This window comes from Macaca mulatta, chromosome 1 (genome assembly GCF_049350105.2).
Source record: "Macaca mulatta isolate MMU2019108-1 chromosome 1, T2T-MMU8v2.0, whole genome shotgun sequence".
Taxonomy (NCBI): Eukaryota; Metazoa; Chordata; class Mammalia; order Primates; family Cercopithecidae; genus Macaca; species Macaca mulatta.
Window position 1 is genome coordinate 150627952 of NC_133406.1, and position 12904 is coordinate 150640855.

The 12904-nt window shown below is 35.6% G+C and overlaps 1 protein-coding gene across 9 annotated transcripts in view; it reads right to left on the bottom strand.

Moving 5' to 3' along the window:
• The window catches only part of ZNF326 (zinc finger protein 326), a 41451-nt gene that overhangs the window by 23494 nt on the left and 5053 nt on the right, over positions 1-12904 (bottom strand). For 3 of the 9 annotated variants that reach the window (NM_001267024.1, XM_077939786.1, XM_077939717.1), the window contains 4 exon segments: positions 1522-1720; positions 4077-4482; positions 6588-6699; positions 6794-6829. In NM_001267024.1, the coding sequence (NP_001253953.1) occupies positions 1522-1720; positions 4077-4482; positions 6588-6699; positions 6794-6829 (753 nt within the window). 9 annotated transcript variants of the gene reach the window in all.

Below are 12904 nucleotides of genomic sequence, written 5' to 3' on the forward strand. Positions count from 1 at the left end.
CTTTGGAGTAGAAGAACACCTAGAAGTAGAATTGCTGAATCATATGGACAGTCTATGTTTAATTGTTTCAGGAAGCACCAATCTGCTTCCCACAGTGGCTTCACTGCTTTACATTCCCATCAGTAATGTGTGAAGGTTCCAATTTCCCCATATCCTTGTCAACACTTGTTATTTTCCTTTTATTATTATGACTATCCTAGTGGGTATGGAGTGGTATCTCATTGTGAGCAGGTTCCTTCTTGTAATACATTTAACTTTATACTTAAAAAAAAAAAAAACTTAACGATTTGCCCTTAAATTTTTCCTTTTATGCACTGCTTATCCTTTTAGATGGCCTTTGAAAAATCTACTTATTTATATATTACCTCAAATAAGTAATTTAATCTTCCTTTCATATGCTAAAACTATGACATGTTGTACTTCTAGCCAAGTGACAGAATAGGGTTCCTTCCCTACTAATTTTCTATAAAGTCACATAGTCTATACTACAGCATAGCAAGACCTTGTATTGAGGAAAATTCAGCAATCATCTTTTTAAATGCCCATTTTACACCTGACAGAGAAGCCATAATTTAATTAAAGAATCTGAGTTTCATTCTTAGCTATACAACACTATTCTCAAGTTTTGTTATATAAAAAAGAGGGTATGGGGGAGGGATACATATTATCTGCTTTAATGGCAAATCAGTTTCTTTATCAAACTTTTGCAATATTTAACTATACACGGAAAATACATCTTTGAAATAGGTCCCAAGAGAATCAACTGAATTTTCTATTATAGTAACATCTAATAAAATTTCAGATTTGATACATAACAGTCTATCAACTGACACATTGTTAAAGGTATCCCCACAACACATACTCTGCTTAGTATCAGGTTTCCAGAATTTCAGGAATTCCAGAAATTCCAGAATATTGTTTCTTATTAAACAATAAGGCATGATGAGAAAGTAATTTCAGTACAATTTTTAAACTTTTCTCAAATTTTATATTATAGAAAAGATATGTTGAGGAAAGAATCTAACATTGCAATTTCAGTTTTTTCAAATATTACATAATAAAATGTCTATAATGTTATAATCAGGGAAAAAAGTTATTTTAAAATAAAAGGGAAAAATGAATACAAAGCAAATTTCTGTTACAATCATAGGGAGGTTTAAGAACAGGATTTCTAGAGCATTACTTGCTCTGGAATATATCCTGGCATTACCATTTACTGGTTGTTTGACCTAGGCAGCAAATTATTTATCTATCCTATGCCTGTTTCCTCAGCTGTAGAGGGTTTGATACACAACCACACAGGATTCAGGAAAAAGGAATGGACCAGGGTATGTACATTTAAAGTATCTTTGGGTATTCATGACCAATTATTAACTGCAATAGGGAATTTACAGATCTAATTTCTACAATCGCAATTGTTAAGTAGTTTTGGTATATAAACATGAAAAAATTACCTAAAAGTATGGAATTAAAAAAAATAAAAAGTATCCTGAATCATAGCAATTATGTTTTCTTACTTACTGGGTGATTTGTTGAGGCTTATCTTCTCCATAGGTTTTGCTAGTTTGGGTTTCTTGATAAAGGTTCCACTGGGCTTATTAAACGGCTGCATCATTTTTCTCTTTATTCCTCTTGCAGCAGCAACTGTCACATTGGTGGATTTGTTTTGATAGTCAACAACAATTCCAGGTCTATGAATGCTTCCAAAATCACCCATATGCTGTAAATTTGTGAAATCAATAAGTATTAGCATATTGTCCAAGAAAAACTATGAATTCATATAAAATTTTCACGTTAACTATCTACTAATTTTCACCTGAAAATTCCCTGGAATGTAACTAAATTTTACATGTCCATTCTGAAAAAACACATTGAAAAACTCTGTAAATTATTACATAAACTCAAATCCATTGAATTAGTATTTTTATTTCCAGTAGAACAAATAATGAATATTTGCTACCTATGTTTTTACTTTTACATTTCAAAATTACTTGAGATTATAGACAACATATGTGCCTGTCCAAATGTTACCACTTGTACAACTCTCTGACAACTCCTCTTCAGAGTTCCTAATGGATGTTTTCCCATGAAAAGACCCTAAAAGAAATCTTTATTTTACTAAAACCTGGCTTAAAACTAAGATACACAAAGAAGACCATATTTGTAGTTTGAAGTAAAAAAGATCCAGAAATCATTTAGTATTCTCCCTGTTGAAAAAGGGAATGAGAAGGCGAGATGGAACATTAGTATGAAATAGGAGAGTTAAAGCATAACCATGCATCAACTTCCAAGACACACTTCAGATAAAGAATTGCATCTGACGTTCCATTCACATTCTTACCTAGAGAAACATTTTCTGACCCCGAAGCCCAAGAAACAAAAGTTTACAGATGAAGAGTCATGCAACCAAACGACTCTTTGTGTCCCTTCCTCTTCTCTTGTCATTATCCAAATCTACACCAAGAGGCCACATGTCCACAGAAATTTATTCTGCTAATCCTACTTTTAGAAGATAAAGATGGAGGAGTAATCTGAAGAGAAGGACCCAAGGGAAATTGTACAAGTGAAGATTTAAAATGTAGGTCCTATTGGCTCATCTACTTCACTAACAGAAGGAAAGAAAGAAAAGTCCATTCAGACTAGAATGGTAAATACAAAGTACAAGAATACTTGCTTTACTATTATGAAAACGAAATTTACTTTTGAAGCCTCATTAAGAAAACACACTTTGCCTAAAATAATATACAGCATGGAAAATATTAAGTGTTTTCCAAATTTCCAAACTAGAATGGATTTTCAATTCAAAACCCAAAGTCTGTCATCCCAACTATTTTCAATTAACCTATGATCATGAAGTATAGTGGGACTGTAATGTATCAGTTGCTTACATTTGTATACTATGCTTAGGAATGCCTAGCTAACCTAGTTGTGTTTCCAGGTAATTTAAAAAGTCATATCAGGAAAATCTTCCTTAATTACACATTAAAGGTGCAATGCATTTTTACATAAGTAAAGAGTAACTGTTAAAAATGCAAAATTTCTACACAAGTGTAACAAGCTACACTGACACACCAAAGGTTAATAACCAGTCAAAAACATGTATGTATCCTACTACATTTTTTACTAGAAATACTTTCCTCTGCAAAGAAAATATTAAGAGCAGCTGACTTAAAAGGATTCTTACATTATAACAAAAACACAACACTCTTTAAATGATCAGACTATATAACAAGCCCACAATCTACACACACTTACTAGGTAAAATTTCATGTCAATCAAGTGACCTAAGAACATAAAGCATAATGTTTACACTATGCACCCTAACGTTAAACAATTGTAGACTAGTATATTTACTCATTTAAGCAATAATTTACAAAATATTACTTCCTAAGAAGAAATCATAAACGTATCTGTACAGGTGAAAATTATTTCTCAAGAGTAAAACTAGTAACACGAGGGAAAAATAAACAACCAGCAATTGGACATATTGTAAGAGTGAGTTAGCAAAATTACACTGACCACAAATCATTGTACAATCTATTATACACATCAACTTCTTCACCACATAAACATGGCTAAGCTATCCTGATCTACCATCAACTTTTAGTCTCTTGTGTTTAATGTGAAACATGGAGCTTTGAAGAAATTCTACTTGCTAGAGTTTAGCAACAAAGTATAAACATTTTATCATACATTGCACCTTTAACCTACTCAAAAACTCAAAAAGGGTTCAGTGACCTTTCACAATAATCCACAAACTATTCCACCAGCAAAACTGCTAGTGTTTACAAGGAAAAATGCAACTCCTTTTAACCCCTTTTAGACCAAACCTAACAGCCTCACCTTTTTAATAAAGGGAGATTTGGCACAACTTTATGATCATCTCAAACTGCCACTTATTTTCTGAGGTGCTGGAAAAACTTTTACAGTCAACCTAAAAATTATGTTTATGACTCAGCTTTTGCTTCAAAATACACTGGGATGAACAGTGTTTATTCTAGTTGAAAGCGATGGTCTTGAAAGGGTTTAAAAGAGTGACTAGTGAAAAGAATCTGAAAAGATTCTGTTGTACTTACTCCTCGGCCTCGGCCTCTGCCTGTTGATGGTCCTCCAAAAGCATCATAGTTTCTGCTTCCAAACGTACTTTCAGGATAAGCAGGCGTTCCTCTCCCCCGAGAGCCTACAGGTGCAGGCTTCATATGGGGTGAAGAAAAACTGCTGTAGGAAGAGTAATTCTCTCTTCCTCTGTCCTCCATAAACCCAGGCCTCAATTTTGAACGGGAGTAAGGTGCTTCCCAGCTAGACCCGCCCTGGTTTCTACCTCCGAAAGAGTCAAGGCTATTCCGGTAGGAGCTCTCAAATCGACCACCATAACTACCTCCGAAGCGGCTTTGTTCGGGTTCATTAAAACCATAGCCAGATCTGTACAGATCTCGCCCACCCAGAGAAGACCTGGAGTCGTAAGACTCATAAGGTCCAAACCTGGAAAAGTTGCACAGTGAGGGAAAAAACAAAAGTAAGCTTACTAATGTTAGACAATTCAAAAGACAAATTATCAGATGACATTTATCAACTAAAATTCATTTATACCATACTGGTTTGCACAGTTCTACTTTTGTTCACACTTGATTAGGGCTGGGCAGTTCAACGTGAGACCAGATAGAAAGCTATCTGAGTCAGATTCTAAACATGAATTGAGTTTAGTAAAACTTAGCTTAAAAATCTGCTTCTTAGCAGCTTTTCTATTTTATGAAAAAGAAAGGATTTGTCTGTCATTATTTAAGCCCAGCCCTAGTCTTGGAAAAGGTCATTTGCTAAAGTTCACAAACTATTCAAACGTTTTTGAATCTATCTCTATTATTAAAAATTACAAAACATTTACAACATTTTGGCTTTCAATAAGGACACAAACTGAAGTCTACTTAGATGTAGGTTATTTGTGACACAGAGAGATCCTTTTGCACTCCCAATAATCTATATCACAAACTGCTTCATTGTGTCTGTAGGAGTCAAAATTTGGGGAATTATCTCTGGTTATAAAAATTTGACAATCTGCCAAACTTCAGCCAAGGTCAATTAATCAATCCTCAATCACTTTTTACTTGTAGACTAGAAAATCTAACAAATCTAGAAGGATAAACAGATAAAACATAAAAGTAAAAGATCACCAACATATACCCTCTGCATATGAATTTTCAAGGCAGATGAAAAAGAATACATCTTATAATATATTCAATTATTTGAAAAATTATATCCTTCAGGAAATTATCACATAAAACTATCCTTAAAAAGGGAGCACACAGTCTCCTCGAGGTTTTAAGAGAGTTAACAGAAGAAATAAATCATCTTCCTTCTCACAAACCCAAAGCATGGATTACAAAAGTTGCTTGATATCTTACAACACAATTTTATAAAGACCCACAATTACACATGAGATAAAACAATAACATCTACAGAAATAGCTTATGCACATTACATTCACAATATAAAAGGGCAATAACTGACATATTAAAACATTAAGTGTTACATTACTTCAATTATTTACAGATCACTAAATAGAAGGTAGTATTTACTTCTGAATCCTAGTAACCATATAAAAATTATTCCTATTTCCAACTACATTTTTCAAAACATCTATCACATAAGCAAAATAGTTGCAACTGTTCAGTTTCTTAATTTTTCTTTACTATAAATCATAGTGGCACACTGGAAGCAGAAAGAAGGAAAGTAAGCATCATTCAGTCCATCATTAAGGAATCCGGATCCTTCAATTTATGAAGAAGGATGACTGTTTCACATGTCTACTAACTAGTTTTACTTATATTCAGCAGGAACCTTTGTGCCTCAAAAAGCAGACACCCCTTCTCCTGAAATATGGTCAACCTTAAAGCTTGTAGTTGTTTAAGTAGGTTTAAGCTTTATACAGTAGTAACAGTATAAATACAATCTAGACTAGTAAAAGGTATAGTATTCATGGCTTTAATACAATGCTCCTAGCCTAGAGCACAAATGCTTTGGTGTAAGTAGTACCTGCCAATAAATAACCTGAACATAATTTTAAAAATATTTATATTATTGCAATATGCTCTTCCTTTAAAATTAGAATTAAAGGAATATGTCTTGAATGTTTCTTAGAAAGCAAATGTTAGACTGTTTCAGTAAAATCCATTCTAGTTAGACTGCTTTGCTAATTTACATAGCACCCCACATTAGAAAAGATTTTTTTTAATTATTAAGAAAAAGCTTCATAAATAATATTTTCAATAACATTTTTATATCATTTTTCAGGATATTTTGATTGACAAGAAGTTAGAAGTAAAAGAATTTTTAAAAAGTTCACTGCTAAAAACAGAGTATCTTACTCTATTGTATTGACATGATATAGTTATCTGGTGTTTTCCTAAAATAATGTCTGCCAGTAATCCTGATTTAAATTTTATCCCATTAGTTAACACCTTTAAACATTTAAGGTGATGATTCAATAGCAAACAGTGAAGTTCAAGTATCATAACATGCCTAAAGAATACTTAATATATCCAGAATCTTATAGTTGTCTAATTATTTGGCCAAATGATTAAGCAATTTACCTGCTACCCCCACCACCACCACTGTGATTGTCCATGCCATATGACTGGTTTAGGTAGGACTCCATGGATCTCTGACCCCCATAGGATCCATGGCCATAGTCACGATCCATCCCTATAAGAGTTTAAAAAGAAAAAAGTTATATGATGCTCACCTTTACTGGCACTCAAAAGAAGAATTTTTAGATAAATATCCTTGAATGTCAGACCTCCGTAAGATCCAGGGCCATAATCACGATCCATTCCTAAAAGAGAGTCAATAAGAAATTGTCAGTAAAATACACCATTTTCTTCAGGGATCTTTGCACAAAACACAAGATATTCCTATCTATCTCCTGAGATAATAATTTACTATTAACATTTAAACTAAATTCACACTAAATGCTGAAGGGAAAAACACAAAGATGAGAAGCTACTAAATCAAATTTGCTTAAAAAAAAAGCCTGATATTTCAAAGAAAAACATATTTTCAACTAAAAGTTCTACATTAGAATTATTTTCTTTTTTGATTTTCTTTTGAGACTGGTTATGAGACTGGCTAATTTTTGTATTTTTGATAGAGATGGGCTTTCACCGTGTTGCCCAGGCTGGTTTTGAGCTCCTGGGCTCAAACAATCCACCCGCCTTGGCCTCCCAAAGTGCTGGGATTACAGGCATGAGTCACTGCACCTGGCCACAGAATTATTTTCAATTTAACCAATATTTATTTGACTAGGGGACTACTATAAGGCCTTGTATTAAGTACTATAGCATATATAATTAATGATACATAATTCCTATTCTTAAGAGAAGTCAGCATTTAATAATGTCAAAGGGGAAATTTTTGTTCTATATGACAGCAGTAGACTATACTTGTTTTATGCATCTAACTCCTCTCTAAATGTCTGAAAACTCAGAAGCAGCCACGTTTCCAATTAGCCTTGTTCACAGTAATTGAAATAGACATTTTTAAAAAGTAAAATCACAGAGTGAGACCAATCTATGGCACTGTGCCTATAAATGATGACTCAACAAACGAATGCAAATTTCTAGCAATGTGAACACTAAAAAAAAAAAAAAAAAAAACTAAGACACAATAAGCATATTGTCTATTTTATTACACTGCAATTCTGCCTATATACCAACCTCTGATATGAAAAATAAATACAACAAAAGAGGTAACAAAATCAATTTAGGATGACTATAAAAATCAGAAAGTAAAACAAACATTTAGAATTTGTTTTCTATAAAGTACTTTAAAAATCCCTCATTACTATCCTCCCCAAATGTGATACACAAATAAATACAATGGTACACACAGAGTAAATACCTTAATTTACATTTTTAAAACATTAAATTTTATATAATCATTTAAATATCTCTAGTCCTAACAACAATAATAATGACAACAATAACAACTTTATAAAACTAGTACTCAAAGTCATCCAACTTTAAACCTGGTAGCAACCTAAATGTTCAAAATCAATCCTCTCATTTTATAGACATGGGGAACTGAAGTCCAAAGAGATGAAATGATTTTCCCAAAATTCCATACATATCCTCTTGTCTAGTCTCATGCTATCACTTCTGCATGAAATATTTTCCTCTACTACCCTAAATAGCGGCCTACTGAAACTTTCTAATCTTTTAAAGTCCATTTCAAATACTAATACACTCAAGAAAACTTTTACTGATACTCTCTCAGCTGAGTGTCATCTTTCTTCTGAATGTTATAGGCACAAAAGCCTATAACTCTCACGTGGTGCTTGTGATACTCTGCCTTACTCTGCCATTTGTGGCCTCATCTTAAATTTACCAGTCCTGTGGTAAAGTCCAATTTTTATCTTAGAACAGCAGTTGTCAAGGCAGCTGCTGACCACTGGGAGTTGCTGAGAATCTTTCTGGGGATCCACAAGGTCAAAATATTTTCATAAATAACACCTGAACATTATTTGCCTTTTTCACAGAGTTGACACTTGCACAGAAGGTGCAAAAGCACTGGTGAATAAAAATGCTGGTGACCTAGCACAGATCAAGGCAGTGGCAACAGATTGTACTGGTAGTCATTACATTCTTTTTTTTTTTTTTTTTTTTTTGAGACGGAGTCTCTCTCTGTCGCCCAGGCTGGAGTGTAGTGGCCAGATCTCAGCTCACTGCAAGCTCCACCTCCCGGGTTTACGCCATTCTCCTGCCTCAGCCTCCCGAGTAGCTGTGACTACAGGCGCCCGCCACCTCGCCCGGCTAGTTTTTTGTATTTTTTAGTAGAGACGGGGTTTCACTGTGTTAGCCAGGATGGTCTCGATCTCCTGACCTCGTGATCCGCCCGTCTCGGCCTCCCAAAGTGCTGGGATTACAGGCTTGAGCCACCGCGCCCGGCGTCATTACATTCTTTAACATTACACGCTCACAGTAAAAATAATAAAATACAAATGCCAATTTCTCCTCAGAATGTCCTTGACGAAGCAGTAAGAATTATCAATTTTATTAAAACATGACCTTTAAGTACACCTTTTTTAATATTCTCTGTAATGAAAGGGAAAACATATCAAGCAATTTGGCTGCCTACCAAAGTACCATAGCTCTCCCAGGAAAAGCTATTGTGCAAGTGTTTGGTTTGTGAATTAAATCAGCCACTTTTTACAAGGAACACTCTTTTTACTAGAAAGACTGACAGACAAATACGATGGTTTTCAGATGTGGGCATTTGGCAGATATTTTCTTAAAAATGAACTAAGTGTGACCTGGCGTGGTAGCTCACGCCTGTAATCCCAGCACTTTGGGAGGCCGAAGCGGGTGGATCACGAGGTCAGGAGATCGAGACCATCCTGGCGAACACGGTGAAACCTCCTCTCTACTAAAAATACAAAAAATTAGCCAGGCATGGCGGCGGGCGCCAGTAGTCCCAGTTACTCTGGAGGCTGAGACAGGAGAATGGCGTGAACCCGGGAGGCGGAGCTTGCAGTGAGCTGAGATCGTGCCACTGCACACCAGACTGGGCAACAGAGCGAGACTCGTCTCGAAGAAAAAAAAAAAAAAATGAACTAAGTGAAACCATTGTTTTAACAGAAACGCTGACATTATTTGTTGTCAATGATAAAATTCATGCTTTCAAGTGAACATGAGAATTTTTTAAAAGTTGTATCTACCACCTTCAGCTTGACAGCTTCCCAATACTTATAGACTTTCTGATAAGGCTGGTGGTGGTATTACTGAATATGATTTTTTAAATATTGTGCCATAAAACCTATCAATATTTGGAAAATCTGCATTTTATATAAAAACCACTATTTTCCAAATAATGTCGATATTACAAAATAATATATGGTAAAAAAGATCCATTCAAAGTACAAGACATACTAATGGGTTTTAATATAACAGTACAAAAAGTTTATCAATACACAAAACATATGGAGATATTTTACTGCTTTTTCATTTGAAGACTTCAAATCTGGTGTGTAATTTACACTTACAGAGCACCTCAATTCAGACTATACATGTTTTAAGTGCTAAATAGTAACATGTAGCTAGCAGCTACCAAACTGGACAACACAGTCCCAGATTAATAAAATAGTTAATTTTTTGTGATAAAGTTGGTAAGTATATAGTAAATTTATGCTCATATATTAGAGGATAATTCTAAGATTAAAATAAAGATTTAAAAATGGAAAGTTTTCCTCTAAGGCCTCATATTTAAAAATAAGATTATGTTTAATCAGGTACACAGAGGAAAAAATCTTATGTTTTATTTCTGCTAGTTTCTATTTTGAGTTAGCATTGGCTGCCTTTGAATACTAAAACCTTCAGTTTTTATTCTATTTTTATTTCACTATAATCAAAATTATTAACATTTATTGCACACTAACCATGCATGTGTTAGATACTCTGAAATGTACAAAAATTAATAAAGCTACTTTTATATAGCGATGATTCTGGTTGATTGCTCATAGAACTGTTACTACTCATTTAAACAGGAGGAAAAGTCTTTATATTGTATACAGTGTAGTTATAGGGCTATAGATTCTGTAAGATGACTGCTTTTATATAAATTTTTCTTCCAGTCACCAAAATGAATTTTAAAATCCCTTTAAAAAATAAAACTGTGAGAACATAGTAGTATCTCTTAAATGAAAGTAATTTACCAACAAAAATAAAACTGACCTAATAATTTAAATCAAATACATGCTCAAAAATGCTAAAACTCATTTTTAATTAAAACACAAAGAAGCAGCTGCAAAATACTGGGGGAAAAACTGACCTATGGGCTGGGCAAGGTGGCTCACACCTGTAATCCCAACCCTTTGGGAGGCCAAGGTAGGTGGATCAGCTGAGATCAGGAGTTCAAGACCAGTCTGACCAACATGGTAAAACTCCGTCTCTACTAAAAAATACAAAAAAAATTAGCCGGGCGTGGTGGTGGGAGCCTGTAATCCCAGCTACTCAGGAGGCTGAGTCAGGAGAATCGCTTGAATCCATGAGGCGGAGGTTGCAGTGAGCTGAGATGGCGCCACTGCACTCTAGCCTGGGCCACAAGAGAGAAACTCCGTCTTTTAAAAAAAAAAAAAATTAAAAACTGACCTATGACCAAAATAACTAGCTATGTGACATTAAGTCTTGAGTGGGACTACTTTTTAGCAACTCTACACTACCAGCAGCCTACTACAAGATACCAGCATCTACCACCTAGGTTATTGCACAAGTCTCCTAACTGGTTTTCCTGCTCCACTTTTGCTCCTTTGCTGTTTATTCTGAAGACAATAGCCAGAATAATTCTGATAAAATGTAAGTTCAATCATGTTCAATGCTCAGTAACCTCCAATGGCTTCCTCTTATTCCAAGTAAAAGCCAAACCTTAAAATAACACATAAGAACCTATACCAGTGGTTTTAACTACCAGAGATTTTGCACCCCCTGGGGACATTGGCAATGTCTGAAACATTTTTGGATGTCACAACTAGGGGGCAGATGCTACTGACATCTAGCATATAGAGGCCAAGGAGGCTGTTAAAAGTTCTACGATGCACAGGACATCCCCCTACAACAAAAAATTACCCAGTCCAAAATGTAAGAAATTTGAGAAACCCTGCCCTACATGATCTGCCTCATCACCTCTTAACTTCATTATCAATTTTATACACCCCTGTTCACTCCACTCCTACACCACCAGGTCCCTTGATGTTTCTAGAACACAAGGTGTATACCCATTTTGGCAGCTGCTGTTCCCTCTGCCTGGAATGCTCATTCCCCTGAACCTGCACTGTTTACTCCCTCAACTTTTTCAGGTCTTCACTTGCTATTGCTTCTGATATATAAGCAAATTATCTTTGATTTTCAATGCTTTCTGGCTACACCTCAACACTCTAACCTTGTCTTAAGATTGCTCAGTAAAAAATCATCTGTTCTAGTCAAGCCAGCGTTAAGGTCTTGCTCTGTCACCCAGGCTGGACTGCAGTGGCACAATCATAGCTCACTGCAGCCTTCACCTCCTGGGCTCAATCAATCCTCCCATCTCAGCCTCTAGAGTAACTGGAACTATAGGGGGGCACCACCACGCAAAAAAATGTTTTTTTGGGGCCGGGCGCGGTGGCTCAAGCCTGTAATCCCAGCACTTTGGGAGGCCGAGACGGGCGGATCACGAGGTCAGGAGATCGAGACCATCCTGGCTAACACAGTGAAACCCCGTCTCTACTAAAAAATACAAAAAACTAGCTGGGTGAGGTGGCGGGCACCTGTAGTCCCAGCTACTCAGGAGGCTGGGGCAGGAGAATGGTGTAAACCCGGGAGGTGGAGCTTGCAGTGAGCTGAGATCCGGCCACTGCACTCCAGCCCGGGCGACAGAGCAAGACTCTGTCTCAAAAAAAAAAAAAAAATTTTTTTTGTAGAGACAGGGTCTCACTATGTTGCCCAGGCTGGTTTCAATCACCTGGCCTCAAGCAGTGCTCCTACCTCAGGCTCCCAAAGCACTAGGATTACAGGCATGAGCTAGCGCACCCTTTTCTCTCCCTTTTTCTATATGCTATTTATATAAAAGGTATTATGAAGCAAGAAGGAAAATATGGAGACACTGGAAATACATATTCCTTCCAAGAAATAGTGTGGGGAAAATCTGTACCGTGCCATGTTTTCCAATGCCTTCTACTTCATTTCACTTCCTAGAAAATACAGTGCTAACAATAAAATATATTTTTGGCTTTTTGGTACCTATGCATTGTTTATTTCTTAAAGCCTATAAGTCTTCCTCTAAATCGCTTCATGGCTTTCATACTCACCTATCTTAAATCTATGCTCAAATATCATCTTTTTAGTGAGTCCTTCCCCAGAGACTCTAAAACTGCAACACATAC